At 34.4% G+C, this 19,775-nt stretch overlaps 1 protein-coding gene across 1 annotated transcript; it reads right to left on the bottom strand.

Annotated features, from left to right (window-relative positions):
* Positions 1-509: 509 nt before the first annotated feature.
* On the bottom strand, positions 510-19,242 carry LOC132760198 (RNA cytosine C(5)-methyltransferase NSUN2-like). The gene is made up of 10 exons (XM_060752114.1): positions 19,102-19,242; positions 7,353-7,436; positions 6,487-6,623; positions 5,876-5,977; positions 4,121-4,226; positions 3,625-3,696; positions 2,655-2,736; positions 1,863-1,984; positions 1,162-1,217; positions 510-634 (listed from the first exon to the last, which is right to left on the bottom strand). Exons 1-10 carry the CDS (start codon positions 19,123-19,125, stop codon positions 535-537), a joined length of 885 nt encoding a protein of 294 aa, XP_060608097.1. The 5' UTR covers positions 19,126-19,242; the 3' UTR covers positions 510-534.
* Between the last annotated feature and the right edge of the window lie 533 nt (positions 19,243-19,775).

The raw sequence follows: 19,775 nt of genomic DNA, 5'->3' as shown, positions 1-19,775 counted from the left end.
GAAAACCCCCAATCGGGGACTTTCACCTTATCCCCTCCTCGTGTCTTTTTCATATAAAACAAATTTTAACTTTTCAATAAAAGGAGCAAAAAAAAGCTACTTGGGTTCTTTTAAAAGAGTGCCAAAAAGCCTATTTTCAATTGGTTTAGAGATGTTGGGGTGAAAGTTCCATTCAAATCCCGAAATAAGCCCCGTCTAAGCATTGTTTTTAGATCTTCAAAAGACAACAAATTTTTAAAATATCATTATAAAATTATTGTTGAAATTCTTTATTTCTTTCAGCTTATATGAAAAGGCCACCTTACCTAACAATGACAATTTCCCAAAAAGGGGTTTGGTACACAAAAATGAAAATTAAAACCTATAAAGCAACTTTTGCGATTATTTTTTATTCTATCTAAAGGAATAACTAATCTTTTAAAGTCAATGTTTAACATATCCATGGGTGGATTGCCTTGCATTACTTTATCATTTTAATAATTTCTACAAGGACACAATACATTATTTTTTCTCACTCCTAACATTAAGATTTCCCTATCTAGTCACTGGGTGTACATACTTGTGGTTTTTCTGAGCCTTGGTGACATTCCAGTTACCTCTGATCTTCTTAATGCTTCTCATAGATCCATCCTCACTGAATATACAAAACCAGTGACACAAAATTATCACAACAGCAAGTTTAACATAGAAATAACAAGCAAAGGGAAACAGTTCAGAAAATGGTTATCAAAATTACATTATCGAAGGCAGTAGATGAAAATCATCGTTCAAAATATCATTGATATTTATCATCCCTTTAAAATATTTGAAAGCCCAAAGCTTTGTCCATTAATGCTAATAGGGGCCAAGTGACTTGGCCTCCTATAGGCTATATTTTTTCACAGATCAACAATACCTGAATGGCTGTGGTAAAATAAATACATTGAAACTATATCACAATCAATCACACAATCAAACAAACAGTTATAACTTTATTATAAAAGTATTTATACAATTCTAATATCATTTACATGTAAATAACTGGATATTTTTTTAAAACATCAAACTCGACATTGATTATTTTTAAATAAATACCAGTATCATTTTCTGTAAATAATCAAGATGTTCAAAATGTGTATTTCTCCCTAACAACATGTATTTACTTATAATAAAGTTACACACCTTGATGGTGCATCAATGAAGATTCTGTCATAAGAGATTTTGCTGTCCTGGTCATGCTGTAAAACAATAACAAAATTTGAGCTGCGTCACAACAAAACCAGGGTTATGCATTTGCGACCAGCATGGATCCAGACCAGCATGTGCATCAGCGCAGTCTGATCAGGATCCATGCTGTTTGCTTAAATACCCTATTACAAGTAGAGAAACTAATAGCGAACAGCATGGGAACTGATCAAACTGCCCGGATGCGCAGGCTGGTCTGGATCCATGCTGGTCGCAAACGCATTACGTTGGTTTTGTCGTGAAGTGGCTCAAATATCAAGGTGTAGCTTGAACCAAGATAAGTCACAGCATATATAAAAGTTAAATTTCACTCTGTCTAGATTAAGGACAGAGAAGTCCTAACTAAGACATCTGGTTTCCGTTCTCTCAAGTCTATTCTATGCCTGGCAGTCATAATGCAATAACATTCTGCAATTGTAGTTTGTTTTTCTGGACTTGAACATTGATTTTAACACATGTCTTTTTTCTCTACAAGATACCATTTGGGATGAAAAGTATCTGAGATGAACGTTTAAAAATAATCCTAAAATCCTGTATTAAGCATTACTGTGTGTGTACACTGTTATGTAGAAAAGAGTTTTGAACGTTCCAAAAATTTTGAAATTCAGAAATAATAACACATGTACTAGGAAGCATACCTCTTCTGTTGTATACAAGTCAGGAAATTTCTTTGCATCTTCATGTGTGAAAAAAACATTGGTTCCTTGTGACCACCTGTAGTTAATCCTAAAATCTATATCATTGGCCACAACGAAGCCATCTGAAAGAACAATACATAAATAATGATAACAACCGTGGATTAAAATGAAATTAAAATGAACCCATCACATACAGTAGAACTTTGGTAAGTCAAAGTTGCAGTGATTTGCAATAAAACTTTTTGACACATCAGGACCTCAATACAAATTTAATGACAAAATTTGGAGTTGTTGGTGTTTTCAAGCAAGTCATAAAAGGCGTAACAAAAGGAAAGGGCGATAACTTAACCAGCTTTTAGTAAATATATTCCATATGATTATCACACTACACTGGGTCATGGAATTCTCAAATGAAACTTATACATACTGTTTAATTTCAAATACCACTACGGCAATTTGAATGGTAACAGAGTATTTTATCACACATTTGAACGCTTACAAAGGCCGTCAGAACACACGGCTGTGTAATTAACACCTGTCACACAACTAGATCAGAAATTATCTTTGCGGCCAAAAAAAAGTGCGTAATGCCTCAAATATATCGAAGGACTTTTTTACGGTAAATTGTACTTGATTATTCTACTACTTAAAATGGCATCATGCATTTACACGATGCAGACATTCTTAAGTTGTGGCCGTTACAAATAAATGCAAATCCCTATAATATAATGTATACACAAAAATAAACAGATTTTGCTCTTAACTACTCAAAATACAACACAAATAATTTACCAGGTATCTTTTTAGGGCTGTTTAAGACTTGTTCCAAGATCTGTGTGGTCTGGTAACCTGGCGCTGCACACATCTCCAGAATCTAGAACAAAAAAAAAACAATACAGAAAACATTCAAGACAATACCAGGAGAATTTTGATATTATGTTTATTTGCAATTCTAAATAATTTCACAAGAGAAAAAGAAATAAGTGATTTTTCAGCAATACCAGTACATCTTAAATTGATTTTGCATTAAGTTCTATCATACAAGAAAGTATAACTATCTGAACTTGCAAAAATAAAAAAAGGATTGTTAAAAATGTAAATAGTGGGGAAATTAAAAAGGTTTGTTACTGACCAGTAACACACATTTAATTGAACTGAATGCCTATTCAATATTTTATTAAGGGTATTTATATGACCATAGTTGAATCTTAAAGCATATTTTACAATGTTTAATGCACAACTTTTCTAGCACTCTGTCAGAAGACATGCCAAGAATCATTCCAGGTTTTTTTTTCCCTTCTATAGCAGGGGCTGTTATTGGGCTGCTTCCCCAAAGAAAAATTCTTTAAAATCATGCAGTTTTCCCCAAAAATTTAAGTCACATCAAGTTTTTTTCTTCCCCTTTTGCAAATATACCGTGTTATTTTTCCCCAAAATTAAGGGCAGGGCTGCTTCCCCAACCTGTGAAAAAAAGCCCTGCATTCCAGTGAAGTTTGTTATTAAATCTATGGAGGGCATGTTGTTTTCGGACACTGTGGGTTAAGACACACAAATGATCACACATGACAGACATCTGGCCACTACTTTTTAAAACATGTACTCAGTTGAACTTTTAAGATAGAATATATATGTTCAAGTCTGGACTACAATAACAAAAAATCAAGTAAGTTGGGCTGCAAGAAAAAAGCACTTCACAGTCTCTTGTAATCCCAGTGTATAGACATAGTTGAGGTATGCATACAAATAAATTGCTACATCATACCTTGTGATTAGGATTTATGTCCACAAGCAGGGGTGGGATCATATTGGAAATCTCCTGCTTCGACACAAAGCCCTGAAAACAAAACATATCAGCATTATTATTATAATTTTTATATAATATCCTATTAGTGTTCAAGATTTACAAGACATCTCACAAGCACTGACTTCATTTAATAAGACCATTAATTCATGTATGTTTGTGCCACTATTAACTTGAATAAACATCGTCCATGATCCCCCGAAAAAAAACTTTTTGTAATTTATATCTGATCTGTCAAAAGCATTAGCCAAATGAAATTTGCATTTTATATGTAAAATTTGTGATAATTGAAAATTTGTGATAATTAACAGCATGGAAACACTGGAAATTTCAACTATTGTATTTTCAGCACAAGTTGCCTGAGATTCCCAGTACAAGGGAAAACAATAAAACATTCCCTTCCTACAGGTATTTTTCCCCTGAAACAGAGAGGGAGTGTCCAGAAGATTATACTTACAGCTTTGTCTTCTTGGACTACAAAGTTACTAATTGGTTTCAACTCGGGACACTGATGGAATGTCTTCTGGTCCACATTTGTTTTCCAGGCTAGCTGTTTCGGGTACCTATTGACAAAAAGTTTTTTGTGGTAAAGTTTAATTCAGTTTACTTAATATTGTTCCAAAAATCAGTATATGCAATCCGTTCTGTAATTAAAGCTAAGGAATGTAAGGAGCTATGGTTTCTTTTATCTAGACTGTACAGAAGTATAACAATTGTGAAAGAAGGGCAACATTGTTGCAATATATGCCTGTCACAGAAGCTTTTGACAGAAATGTGTGCATTATAGATATGCATATAGGAGATATTCTCTGGGCAATATCCGGATATATATCTGGAAATATTATCATCTCTAGTGATTTTTTTTATTTTTGACCCCTATGTGTGACTGCAGGGACCTAAATTTTGCATGCGACACTCTGCCTAACAATAGTGAACATTCACACCAGTAGTCATGATAATGACCATTTGTGTTTCAATCCCTCAATAAATTATGACTAAATGGTCCCAATACACTATTTCATATTTTAATCTGAATTTTCAACCCCTATGTGTGGCCTTGACCTTGGCTGCAGGGACCTACATTTTGCACACAACACTAACAATAGTGAACATTTGTGCCAAGTTATATTGAAATCCCTCAATGCATGTAGAAGTTTTGCTCCGGACAAGTGTTTTTCAATGACCTTGATCTTTGACATAGAGGCCTGGTTCATGCACGTGACACGGCTTCTTACAGTGGTTAACATTTCTATTAAGTTTCATTAAAATACCTCTGTGTGTGTAGGAGATATGCTCCGCCATGCTGCCTGCCCGCCCACCAGGGGGGAATCTATAATACTAGAGCTGTCATTGATTCAGTGCAAAGCATATCAACGATATATCAATATCAAGTGACTAAAATCAACGATACACTGATATATCGATAATATCCTATAGTCACTTGTCTGTCATTCACTTTCATACCTGTTTTAATGAATTCAGTCAAAAACATGTTCTGTACAGTGTCTTGTCCACTGCATGATTTTTTTCAGATAATATTTTTTGTCATTATTGCTGTGAAATAATTCCACTATATAACAAAAGCATAACATTAGATATAAATAACTGCTTCCGTATATATTTTGGGTGAATTTTATAATTTCTAGACATTTAATTTATTAGTCAAAAGTATCGATTTTTTAAAATGTGTATCGATTATTGATCGACAAAAAATATCAACGATACATCGATATTGTCGATATCGATGACAGCTCTATATAATACGACCAGTTTTTGAAACGGGCGTATAATTTTTCAATTTTTTTTATCAATTTAAATACAAATATTGATATAGAAGTGCTATAAGTCAACATACCCTCCACCTTCTTTTAGGAATGGTGACGGTAGAAGTTGTGAAAAATGAATCTTCTTTATTCAAATTGGGAATTTTACATAATACACCAGGGTATTCATGGAAAGTTTGTTTTACCAAGGAAGTAATGAGAATTATGCATAAAATCTGCTTTAAAAGGTTTATTAACAGACACTTGTAAACTGAAATGTTTTTTTTCTTCCCGATATGATTTCTAGACTTAGTAGACTTTGAAAACTGCACTTGTGGACAATGGTGCCAAAAGCATAAATCACTAGCTACTAAATTAAGTAAATTAAGAACAATATTTGAAGTATTTAAACAAATATCTCACACATAAAAACAACATAAGATACATACCATGGTAAGGGGGTGACTTCAAATGGCACATCGTTCACACTTACATTTGCAACCTTAGGGAAAACACTATTTCTGAGAAACTCCCTTAACACTTCAGCTTGCCTGAAAAAGATTATGACATTATAAAACTGTATTTCTTATATAGCATTAAACAAAATTTTATTAAACAGTTTTGCCGCAAATACCTAGTATGTATAACTTATTCTGAGGCAGTGATTTTTCACCTTGTATAACAAATAAGGCCTCTTCTTAATTGAAATTCTCTTTAAAATCATGCAGTTTTTCCCAAAATCTAAACTGACACAAGTTTTTTATTTCCTAAATCAGCAATTTTAATGATAAATTTTCCCCAAATTCAAGGCCTGTACCCAATTAAGTGATAAAAACCACACTGTGAGGACAATCTTGTTTCTTTTCTCTGAATTTAGCCCAGTCATTCAATCCTTGACTATGGCTTGTGACTTCCAAATTGTAATGCTTTTCCTTAATTATCTACATAATGTTAAGGCAATAATTATACAGTCTAATTGTCTTCAGAATGTTTAAACTTAACAGAAAACCTTGAATATGTTCGTGATTTGAAAGATGCACAGTTAAAATGCGTAAAATACCCAAGAGTTCCTGGTTTTCCTTCAAGGACATTGTTGATCTTTCTATGATTTTCACAGATTCTGAAGGTGAATGGCAAGTCTGTAAACAAACTTGTGAAGAAATGCTTCCACTCTTCCTCTGGTACCAAGCCAATACCCTATTGAAAAGAAAAAATCATTTAGTGTTACTGATGACAAAAAGAACAGGATTTTTACAATTATCAAAATAAGATAGTGAATGATGTTACAGTAACACATTATATGACCATAATGTTACCGTAAACAAGATTAAGGTTGACATAACACTTTTCATCTTCCTTCAAGAATTTACTTTATAAATATCATATCTATATAGACAAGTTAAGAAAACATTCAAGATGAAGTAAATTGAAATCAGATTTTGCAGGCCTTGTAATTACTCAAAAATTTTAACCTACTTTCAGTCACAAGAGTTGTAATATCAGCGTTTTTTTTCTCTACTTTGGGAATGGTGCCGGTACCAGACTGATTGGGAAAAAATGTGTTATTTTGACTAAAATTGGGAATTTTTTAATGCATTTTTTTCAGCTACAAATGAGATTAGACATCATGAATAAAGATAGCTAACAGCTTTTACTGTCCAGATAGAACTATTGAGTGGTGATTTATATGAATATGTTGGATTTAAATGATTTTAGAAAAATCACTTGGCCTTGTGGGCATTTTGAACAGCCATTTTGGGAATTTAACATTGTAAATTGGGAATTTTAATGTCTATTTTCTATTGGGAATGGTACCGTTTTAGGGTAGTAGTTATATAAAGAAAAAAAACACTGAATATTAAACAATAACACAAGACAATTTTATTGTGACAAGTAGATTCTTATATGAAGATTCATCTCAATTACCTTGTAGTATTTAATAAAGGTTGACATCAGATTCTCAGCATTTTGCACTGTGACACTTTCAGCTTGGCTGGCCGGTGTTTGTGGCTACAACAGAAAAAACAACAACATATATCTAACTCTATGCATATATAAAACTGGGATACATATGGCTGCACTGAACTATTTTTCTCAGCAGGGTTCAGCACAAATGCAGTTCTGTGATCCTGAGGACACCAAGTTTACAAGGGATTCTTTAACTTTATAGTCAGAAGTTCAACTAAGTCTCTTCATTTTTCAAGAGAAAACATAAATTATAATAAAAAAATGTAATTAATTGTTATGTGATGTATAATTTGTCACTTCACATCATAACTGCTTGTGATATTTACTGACTATAAATTATAAGTTAGATGTTTTAATGTTATAAAATGTTACTACCAAAATAAAGTTGGATATAGCTTGTTTTTTTTTTCTTCTAAATATCTCATGCTGTACATTGCCTAAAATTGCCCTTATTTGAAAATTAAATACAGGCAGGCAATTTTCACTGCGAAAAGAATTGGCTCAAAGAAAAAAATTGCCAGTGCTAGCTCTTTATATAATACTTGTATAATATATTTGTGTCAGGACTACATAAAATTTTATATTCCACCAAGCCATAATGATATTATTTTTACTCATCCTTAAAAATGTTTTATGTGACTGTCATATATTATTCTGGTCAATTGTAATGCTATGAGTTGTTAAATACATATATCAGGGCTCGAGCTACTGGGCGATTCGGGCGAAATAGTCGCCGAATTCCGTCTGACTTCGCCGACATCCTACATGAAAGCGAAGATGAAGTCGCCCGATTTTATTGATCCATTATTGAAAATTACCAACAATAACTGTGAATAACATGTTGTGTGTGTTTGCTTAGTTTACCCTCGCCGCCGGAAAAAGGGACTGTCATGCATCTCAATCAAACGCGAAATGTCATTTAATCCGTTTGTTTACCAACATGTCATAAAAGTCTAATTAACAGACACTCGAGGAACAATTAGACTCCGCCCACGGCGAGATTACCGATACGTGCGAGAAACCAATCGCAATTCACGTTTCAATCGAGGCGACATTATTAAACCATCATTAAATCGCTAACATACAACTACCAGTAACAATTATTTATGATGGACGGATCAAACGTCAATTAAATTTTCACTATCGAATGATTGTCAGAATTACGAGGGACCGCTCGACATATAACTGTAACGGTAATTTTAAAATGAAAGTTATGATAACCTTTTTTGTCGACGAGTTAAATTTGATAAAATTGACGGCGTATTACACTGTATTTATTACAAATGTAGTTAAATTAAAGAACCGTTTCTTTCGTTATCTACTTTCATTTCCTTTACAACTAAGTGAATATGAATATAAATGTCCGGCGCAAGCTTTTAATAGTAAATCAGAAGGGAATAACTGTTAATCCACCATGATATATTGATCCATGATAGGAATTCAACTATGTCTTTTTTATCTTCATTTAATGCAATGGTTGCATTACATGATACTCATTCTTATTATTACTTGTTTCAAACTACTTTTAAATTAAAATTGAATATTCTGTTGTAACACAAATCCAATTCATTTAATAAGATATGTACAGTGAGTCAACATAATTGCAATAACATACAACAAACATCGATAAATGAATCTCCTCACTTCTCCTTAAAGTCTCCCCACTTCTCCCTAAAGCAGCTGGAGGGAGAAGTGACTTCTCCCTAAATTTTGAACCTAGCTTGAGCCCTGTATATTTAAAAATGATTTGAAATAAAAGTGTTCTTTTGCTTTTTCTTTGTCTGTGCTATATACCTATCATCTAAAAATTCTAAGTCTTTAAAAATCATGTATTAAATGTGGAGCGTTTCCCTTTGACACATGTTCCACCCTGCCCCTTTTTAAGTCTAGAGTAATCACTATGAAAATACCTAATAGGCCTTTTAGGGCTTAAGACATCAAATATCAGATTTCTAGAAATGTTTCTTTCCAACAGTTTGTTTTGTTTATAAAGCATTTATATAAGATACAAATAAAAATAAAAATAGTTTGCTTATCCGGAAATAGTACAGTTCAGTACAGAAAATAGCCAAGAAAAAAATGGCAGCCCCCATGTTCATACACTCCTTACAATTTTCTGCAATGTTTTTGGATATTTTGGGCAATAATTGCAAAGGGATTTTTTGTCAAAATTGTGAAATTGGCGGGTTTCATTTGCTGAAATAAAAATCTTAATATTTGTTACCTTTTAATTATTTAATCCCTTAACAGTTCAAAGGGAAAATAGAATTTTGGGGGAAAAAACTTGGCTATTTACCCAGGGGAAGACCCCGACTTTCGGTGTCAGTTTGTTAGTAAAAAACAACAACCCTGTAGTATAAAACCAAACATCAATTTTCATAATAAATATCTGTAAATTTATGGATTGAAAAATCTTTAAATTTCTAGACTGTCCATGAATTTACAGACAGTCCATAAATGTCATGAACTCCTAGACCTGATTATGTTTTTTGAGGGTTAGGGTTTTTCATTTTCCATGGATTTTGCTGCTTAAAAATTAGGAAGAGGCTAGCCGTACCGGCCCGTATAGCTACCCAAAAGTTCTAAACGTGAGTCACATACGGCTAGTCCGGACACACTGTATTGGCTAGCCGTACGGCACTTTTCAATATTATATGAAAATCGAAAATGCATGGTTTTATTTTGTGTCTTTAAACAAGAACTTTAACCAAGAAACAGCAAAATTTTGTCTTCATATGCCTATTATGCAGTGATTAATCACCATGGCTACAATAAAGAAAGTACGAATATCTATATTTGTTAAAACAACAAATCATAAGCATGAAAAGCAATGACGTTATTTTAAACTTTAACAAGATATGTTTGTAAAACATGTATGCCCCCTATCAGCAGCCAATTAGTCATGTGATATGGTTATTATGCATGACGTCTGACCCAGTGATCAAACAATTAATAAGGGTTATAAAGTATCTACTGGTCATGACCTTGACCTTTGACCCCTTGACCCAAAACTCAACAGGGGTCAAATTCTGCTGGTCACGACCAAATCATCATACCAAGTTTGAAGTTCCTAGGCCTAGGCGTTTTTAGTAAATTGATCAGAAACCGTTTTTACCTACAAGGTCAATGTGACCTTGAACTTTACCCCTTGACCCCAAAATCAATAGGGGTCATCTGCTGGTCATGACCAATCACCATGCCAAGTTTGAAGTTCTTAGGCCTAAGGGTTCTCTTATTATTGATCGGAAACCGTTTTAACATACAAGGTCAATGTGACCTTGACCTTTGACCCCAAAATCAATAGGGGTCATCTGCTGGGAATGACCAATCACCATGCCAAGTTTGAAGTTTCTAGGACGAAGCATTCTTTAGTTATTGATCAGAAACCGTTTTTACTTACAAGGTCATTGTGACCTTGACCTTTTGACCCCTTGATCCCAAAATCAATAGGAGTAATCTGCTGGTCATGACAAATCACCATACAAGTTTGAAGTTCCTAGGCCTAAGCGTTCTTGAGTTATTGATCAGAAACCTTTTTTTACTTAAAAGGTCAATGTGACCTTGACCTTTGACCCAAAAATCAATAGGGGTCATCTGCTGGTCATGACCAATCACCATACCAAGTTTGAAGTTCCTAGCCTAAGCGTTCTTGAGTTATTGATCAGAAACCGTTTTTTTTAACAAGGTCAATGTGACCTTGACCTTTGACCCTTCACCTAAAACTCAATAGGGTCATCTACTGGTCATGACCAATCATCACACAAAGTTTGAAGTTCCTAGGCCTAAGCGTTTTTAGTTAATTGATCGGAAACCGTTTTTACCTACAAAGTCAATGTGACCTTGACCTTTTGACCCCTTGACCCCAAAATCAATAGGTCATCTGCTGGTCATGACCAATCACCATACCAAGTTTGAAGTTCCTAGGCATAAGGGTTCTTAAGTTATTGATCCGAAAGCATTTTTACCTACAAGGTCAATGTGACCTTGACCTTTGACCCCTAGACCCCAAAGTCAATAGGGGTCATCTACTGATCATGACCAATCACCATCTCAAGTTTGAAGTCCCTAGGCCTAAGGTTCTTTTCATTATTGATCGGAAAACCGTTTTTACCTACAAGGTCAATGTGACCTTGACCTTTGACCCCTTAACGCCAAAATCAATAGGGGTCATCTGATTGGTCATAACCAATCACCATACCAAGTTTGAAGTTCCTAGGCCTAAGGTTCTTTTGTTATTGATCAGAAACCATTTTTAATTTAAAGGTCAATGTGACCTTGACCTTTGACCCCAAAATCTATACGGGTCATCTACTGATCATGACCAATCACCATACCAAGTTTGAAGTTCCTAGGCCTTAAGGTTCTTTAGTTATTGATCAGAAACCGTTTTTACCTACAAGGTCAATGTGACCTTGACCTTTGACCCCTTGACCCCAAAATCAATAGGGGTCATCTACTGATCATGACCAATCACCATACCAAGTTTAATGTTCCTAGGCCTTAAGGTTCTTTAGTTATTGATCGGAAACCGTTTTTGCTTTTAAGGTCAATGTGACCTTGACCTTTGACCCCTTGACCCCAAAATCAATAGGGGTCATCTACTGGTCATGACCAATCACCATACCAAGTTTGAAGTTCCTAGGCCTTAAGGTTCTTTAGTTATTGATCGGAAACTGTTTTTGCTTTCAAGGTCAATGTGACCTTGACTTTGACCCCTTGACTCCAAAATCAATAGGGGTCATCTACTGGTCATGACCAATCACCATACCAAGTTTGAAGTTCCTAGGCCTTAAGGTTCTTTAGTTATTGATCGGAAACCGTTTTTGCTTTCAAGGTCAATGTGACCTTGACCTTTGACCCCTTGACCCCAAAATCAATAGGGGTCATCTACTGGTCATGACCAATCACCATACCAAGTTTGAAGTTCCTAGGCCTAAGGGTTCTTTAGTTATCACTCGGAAACCATTTGGTCTACGGACCGACGGACCGACAAGTGCAAAGCAATATACCCCCTTTTTTTCAAAATGGGGGCATAATTACTTATAACAAGGCTTTTTCCCCTTCTATAACAGGGGCCGATATAAGGCCCCTTCACAATTCAAAATTGCACTTTTTTTCCACAAAGTGGCGGCAAAAAATTCACAATTTCAAAAGAAATTTCACAAAATATTTGGACTTTGTATTTGAAATACATTGTTTACCCTCCAGTTAAACATGATTTACGCCAATTTCAAGAACACAGAAATAGTTTATCAATTTAAATGGTTGAAGCACCTGTTAAGTGGGTTAAAGTACCGACTTGACATTTTCCGGTTTCATAATGTAATGCCAAAATCAATATGTATTTTTTTTCCCACAATTTTATGACAAATCACGCTTTTTTCACAAAATGAACAGGTCCAGGCCCTTTCACAATTTTGACAAATAATGCCCTGTATAACATCTAACTTTGACACTTTTATCAAGATTACAATGCTTGCATTACTTTAATACATATTCCAAAATGCAGAACATCTTTATTAAAGTGAACACACAAGGACAAATTATGCGGGGGACTTGGTTAAAATCTTTGTTAAAGGCACAAAATAACATACGCATTTTTGACTTTCATGTAATTTTGAAAAGTGCGGATAGACATAGTTCTGGCTTCCATAACTTTATATGTTACTTTTATTTTGATGTTGTGCGACAGTAAAGTTATGGGTCAACCCTATTTGCAAAGACTACCAGAATTTGGCTGTTCGTGTGCTGTACATTAAAACCTATTATAATCACCCTTTTTAATGAAATTTGGCTAAAAAAATTACCATTTGGTGAACAAATCAATTTTGAATCGATTCATGTTTTGTTTTTAAATGAAACTTTTATGACATTGTGTACCCAACTGTTTGTTAGGGAAATATCTAGAGAATGTTTACCAATATGGAGTCTGCTTTCAAATGAGATCTCGCGGGACTTCAAGTTTTGGAAATTCTAGCATCTAATTTTACTAATGGACCATATACTATTTTTAGTAAGGATACAATTATAAATAAAAACAAACAAATAATTCATGAACTATCACTCAAAAAAATAAATATCCAACATGTTTTTGGTACAATGTCTGTTATTGAATAAATACACAGTTATTCATAATTGCAAAGCCATGTTTTCAATTAAAAACTAGAGGATGCTTTTGTAAAAAAGCGCATGTCTCCCCCACTGCACTGTGACCTTTGACCTACTGACCCCAAAAACAATAGGGATCATCTGCTCTATAAGACCAATCATCCTATGAAGTTTGAGGGCTGTAGGTCAAAAGGAACTCTAGTTATCATCCGGAAACGAGAAATTGACCAACGGTCACTGTGACCTTGACCTTTGACCTACTGACCCCAAAAACAATAGGGATCATCTGCTTTATAAGACCAATCATCCTATGAAGTTTGAGGGCTGTAGGTCAAAAGGAACTCTAGTTATCATCCGGAAACGAGAAATTGACCAACGGTCACTGTGACCTTGACCTTTGAACTACTGACCCCAAAAACAATAGGGATCATCTGCTCAATAAGCCCAATCATCCTATGAAGTTTGAGGTCTGTAGGTCTAAAGGAACTCTAGTTATCATCCGGAAACGAGAAATTGACCAACGGTCAGTGTGACCTTGACCTTTGACCTACTGACCCCAAAAACAATAGGGATCATCAGCTCTATAAGACCAATCATCCTATGAAGTTTGAGGGCTGTAGGTCAAAAGGAACTCTAGTTATCATCCGGAAACGAGAAATTGACCAACGGTCACTGTGACCTTGACCTTTGACCTACTGACCCCAAAAACAATAGGGATCATCTGCTCTATAAGACCAATCATCCTATGAAGTTTGAGGGCTGTAGGTCAAAAGGAACTCTAGTTATCATCCGGAAACGAGAAATTGACCAACGGTCACTGTGACCTTGACCTTTGACCTACTGACCCCAAAAACAATAGGGATCATCAGCTCTATAAGACCAATCATCCTATGAAGTTTGAGGGCTGTAGGTCAAAAGGAACTCTAGTTATCGTCCGGAAACGAAGAATGGACGGACGGACGGACTGACGGACTGACGGACAGGGCAAAAACAATATGTCTCCCCCCGAGGTGGGGGAGACATAATTAGCATTTGGGTCACGGGGTCACCAAATGTTATGCAAAGGTATCCGAACCTAAATTCTCGCTGGTCACGTGATAAATAGGGCAGAAATGGCGGCGAATTTTATGAAATGTGAACCCACTGATAAACTTTCAGGCATTTTTTCATCAATCTAATGTTTTGTGTTCAAAAATATAGACTGAGGTGTCCCAAATATATCTAACTATCTGTATTCAAATAGCTTTTGCCCAAATCACGCAAATTTATTGAATTACAGCATGACATAAATATGTCACGGTTCTGGTTGACTTTCGATACAGGATTGGCTTCAGCGAACAGGTCTAGCGGTACTATAAAATCTGTTCGCTCAAGTCTCTTTAGCTTGGCTAGACAATACAGTGTGTCCTGGCTAGTCGTAAGTGACTCACTTACGGCTAGAACTTTTGGCTAGACGTAGGCAAAGGGGTACGGCTCATTGAATGTTCACAAAATATGTATTTGATGGTAGAAAACATTTATCCTATGTCAAAAATGAATTCTAAGTTCATTCCCATTACACTATATACTAATATATAGACAAGGGTAACAACTCTCATAAGAAGGTGTCTATGCCCAATCAGGGTTTAAACTCGCCTGCGGCTTCAATTCAAAATATTTCCCGAAAATATACCCGTAAATTTCCGAAAAAAACCGACTTATCAGATGACGGTTGTTTATATTCATCAAGATGGCGGTGTTTTATAGAATTTTCAACGGGGAAATATTTTGAAGCCGCAGGTGAGTTTATATCACATTGTCATTACAGGGTTCTCGGGGACGCTTATTTCGGCGTCCCGGTACGCATGTTTATTGCAGCTGGACGCATATATTTCAGAGCAAGGATTCCACGTACGCTTAATTTTGCCCGGGGACGCATAAACATTCCCGATTGTTTACAACCACAAATACACAAATGCGTCAGCGCGTGTCAGTCTATAGGTAGGCGGTCCTATGCACATCGACCCGTGAAGCAATTAGCCAATCAGCGATAACGCTTCCGATCATTATCACGCAATAGTGATCAGACTAATGTATACACGCGCTGTAAAGTACATGTAATTACCAGATATATCACGAGGTGATAATTTTATATCTTTGATCAACAGTTGATTGGAAATTAGCAAATTTTACCGACAAAAGGATAAAATTATCGACTATTTGCGCCGCAAGTTTAAAGACTGTTTTCTCAAATTACAATTGAGTGTAATTTTGAATGATTGTCGAATATTTTCGGCATTATAATGATTGTCGAATATTTTCGGCATTTTCTAGGCACAACTTTGCTTTAGTTTCATTCTTGCAAAAACTTTCTATAAGAGTATTAAGAATTTAAGATATTGTGCCGAAATGCCAGGTACACATACACTTTTCTCTATCTGAAAATTGATCCCGAACATCGGCGATTTCACGTTCGCCAGAAACCCTAAATTTCGCAAAAATTGTCAGTTACCAAGCCAAACATGCGAATGAATTGTTTCTTTATTATTTAATCAACATTAAATCTTTAAATGTCGATCTTTAATTTGCCCCCTTTTGAAGATATTTGGTAAAATAATCGTCGATCGGATGAATCTCTTACACAGTGTACAGATATACATCATATAAACAAGGGATTTCCAGCTCATCAACAGTCATCATTTTAACACACTTTTAGTTACTGTCACATCACTTTATCATATTTTAGCATTGCACTTTAGCATGATAAGTTCATGAAACCGTCTGTCAGTCAGACTGCATCTATCACTGGACGGAAAATTTTACCCGCAACACTAAACAAACGCTCTACAGGGGCCAATGATGCAGGAATGGTCCTCAGTCTTCTTGGTGTAGGTTTCATAATGAACTCTCTGCAACAGAAATTTTGAAAAGTGTCAATTGTACAGTATGCTCAGGGGTGTGGAAATATGAAATTTTGCCACTTGCCCACGGACAAGTTGGCCAGAAATTTTTACTTGTCCGCAGCTTAACTGTACTTGCCCATATGAAAATACAAAACATTGGCCATGTGTTTAAACAAAAGTTAATTAGAGGTAACAGTGTTCTTTCATATAGTAAAGTGTGAACAGATTTGCTTAGTAAAGACCAGACATCATTTCTGTAGTTTAAGGAAACAATCTACAACTCTTATAAAGCAATGAATGATGTCCAAACAATTATCCTTTTGAAAAAATTTGAACCAAAACAACTTTACAATTGTTACCAAATGTGCATTTTAAAATCTACTTTAAATAAAGAGTTAGGTTCCTCCATATGACCTGCATGTATCAAGGAGCCTGCTTTCCTACAAGAGTTCTTCCATGGGTTGAAATGATTGATATGAAAAAGTGTATTTCCTCATAGTTAACCAAGAAACATAACTTAACTTACTACAATAAATGTTCCCCATTGATAAGCAACAAAAATACAGTATTTTGTTTTTCCTACTGGCTCAGATTTTCACTTGTCCACGGACAAGTTCTATGGAAAAATCTACTTGTCCGCAGGCATAAAGTCCCCAGTCCGACAAGTCGGGCATGGGATTTCCACACCCCTGATGCTGTATACAGGTGTTAAAACAGGTGTGAAAACAATAAAATTTTATATGGGAATTCAAAGAGACAATAGACTTTACAAAGAAATTATCAATTTTTTTACAAACACTTCAATGTTACAACAGTATCCATTATAATATAGACACATTGTCTATCACCTTACAAAATAACTGTTGCATATAATTAAAATATGGTAATATGCATCTGACATAAACTCTAGAATATACAAAGTAAAGAAGTTATCTACATTGTTTGAAACTTCTTAAAACAAGGTTTAACCAAAATATGTGAAACAAAATTTAACATACCTTAATGTGGGTAATGAAATTTGAATGTGACTTAGTGTTTCCATTTATCTTCTTAAGGCACAATTTGCACTGTGCTGTCACATTTTCAGATGTTTCTTTAGGAACTTCAAAGACATAATAAATCCAATGATTTGACATTTTGGTTAGCATACCAGCCAAACAATGATGTCTATCTTTCAGTTAGAATTTGGTTAACTGTATGGATTAAAACTTATTTCTTCATTGTGAGTGATGTCTTAAAATGTCTCACTTGATATTTTACTACCTTAGTTAAACTGTAACATGTGAAATAAATCATTTGAAATTCAATAGTTTCATGTAAAATCTGAAAGTAATCAACATCAATCAAATTGTAATCATAATTACAGACTGAATTTAAGCTGTAATTGATTAATTACAATTAATGTAATCATTTTTTTAGCAAGGTAATCAATTACATGATGATTACAGTGTAATCATGTAATCAATTAAAAAATCGATGATTACGATTAGTGATTACCCCAGGTCTGTTACACACTGTGTGAATCTGTACACGATTTTCCTATTCATTCCGCATATATACATTTACGTTTTTTTTTTAACAAATACAAACTTTTTGTCTTAAGAGTGGACTTATTTAACCAGAGAAAAATTTGATTTGGTATAAAAGTGAAAAAAAAGAAAAGATTTCCATGGGTTGATGCATTATAATGAAATAATTTCATAATAAATATTAACAACAAAACAATAATTATACTATGTAGTTCAGAGTTTCTTTTGAATAACTATTTACTTTGGAAGTCTCTTGAACATTCAAAATATCAGCAATGCTATTGTGAACATTGGATGACTAATTAATCTGTAAACATATTAATTGCGACACGCTTTTGGACTCCAACTTTTTCAGGGTTGGGAGTCCATGGACTCCATGTTTTAAAGTCCTAGTGAGAACCCTGCATTATAGGTTATTGGTATATTTTGATTACTTTTATCTATTTTTAATTGCCCAGCATGATAAATGCTTGTGATATTATCTACCAACGATTGCAACAGTCGTGTAACTTTGTGTTTCCTGCGTAGCCACGATAGATGTCGATCTCGCGAAAATGAACAGTTTTTTGTTACTTTTACGGCCAGTAGTCGTCAAGTATAAGAGATATAAGAAAAGTTTTACATTGGTTCGATAGATAAATCATTCGACTACAAATTGCATAATTCCCTTTTATTTATGCTGTATCGTTTAAAAAAACTGCGAGGCAAAAACCCTGATTGGGCATAGACACCTTCTTATGGGAGTTGTTACCCTTGTCTATATATTAGTATATAGTGTAATGGGAATGAACTTAGAATTCATTTCTGACTTAGGATAAATGTTTTCTACCATCAAATACATATTTTGTGAACATTCAATGAGCCGTACCCCTTTGGCCGTAGGGCTTTCTAGAGATTTAATATTAAACGAGGAATCTGTTAAAAACTTGCCAAATAATACCTCTACATCATATGACTTTTCAAAAAAAGAACATATATTCTTGCAAAGTGGCGTTACAGTAGAGAAATGGCACTTAAAACTCTTATAATTGATTTATTCATATGTGCATAAATTAAAACCAAAATGGCGGCGACACTTTGCCGGCATATTAAAGAGATAATAACTCGTTTAACAGCGTTTCTTTAGATATTAAATCCTTCTATTTATGTAAGAATACTTAAACTGTAAATAAAAATACAATAAGTTACCTTTTTCTTTGGCTTTTGAGGCATTTTTGTTATAGTTTTATACTTTTTTACCGAGAACAAAGCGTGCTCGCGAAGTCACCTGGATCTAAATTCTGTCCACTTCCGTAGTATTCATGGGTGATACTAATCGACGGTCTCCGGTCTTCGACGGTCCCCAGTCTCCAAAGACCGAAGACCGTCAATTGTAGTAGACCGTCGATTAGTAGGTTATAACACAAATCGACGGTCTCCAGATTATAAACGTAATTAGACAGAATGACCAATAGGCAATAACACTTTTATTTTCAGTGATTAATGTCAATAGTTTAGAGTGATTAACGGGTATTTTTGATGAAAAAAATACAGTAATAATAAAAAAAGAAAGAAATTTTATAAAAGTTATAAAAATATTTTTAGAATTTAGATGTTGTGTTTGTTCAGTTGTAATTCAACAATGATCAATTAATTGTCTTAATGAAATAAATACATTTTTGACTTAATATATGTAAAGATAAAGTAGAATCATCTATTAATAGGTTATTACACGAGATTTATTACATAATTGAAATTGCGAAATAGGTAAAATGTGGCCAATAAGCATTTTTTTTTCCTAAAAATAAAATAAACTTTAACTTAAAAATGTTATTGTTTTTCTCCGTGGAAAATCTAATATAATTTGTTGAGAGCGTCCAGTT

The sequence above is a fragment of the Ruditapes philippinarum genome, unplaced genomic scaffold (assembly GCF_026571515.1).
Source record: "Ruditapes philippinarum isolate M1 unplaced genomic scaffold, ASM2657151v2 ctg2588_1_1_1_1, whole genome shotgun sequence".
In the NCBI taxonomy this organism is placed as follows: domain Eukaryota; kingdom Metazoa; phylum Mollusca; class Bivalvia; order Venerida; family Veneridae; genus Ruditapes; species Ruditapes philippinarum.
This window is presented reverse-complemented; position numbering and strand designations above follow the sequence as displayed.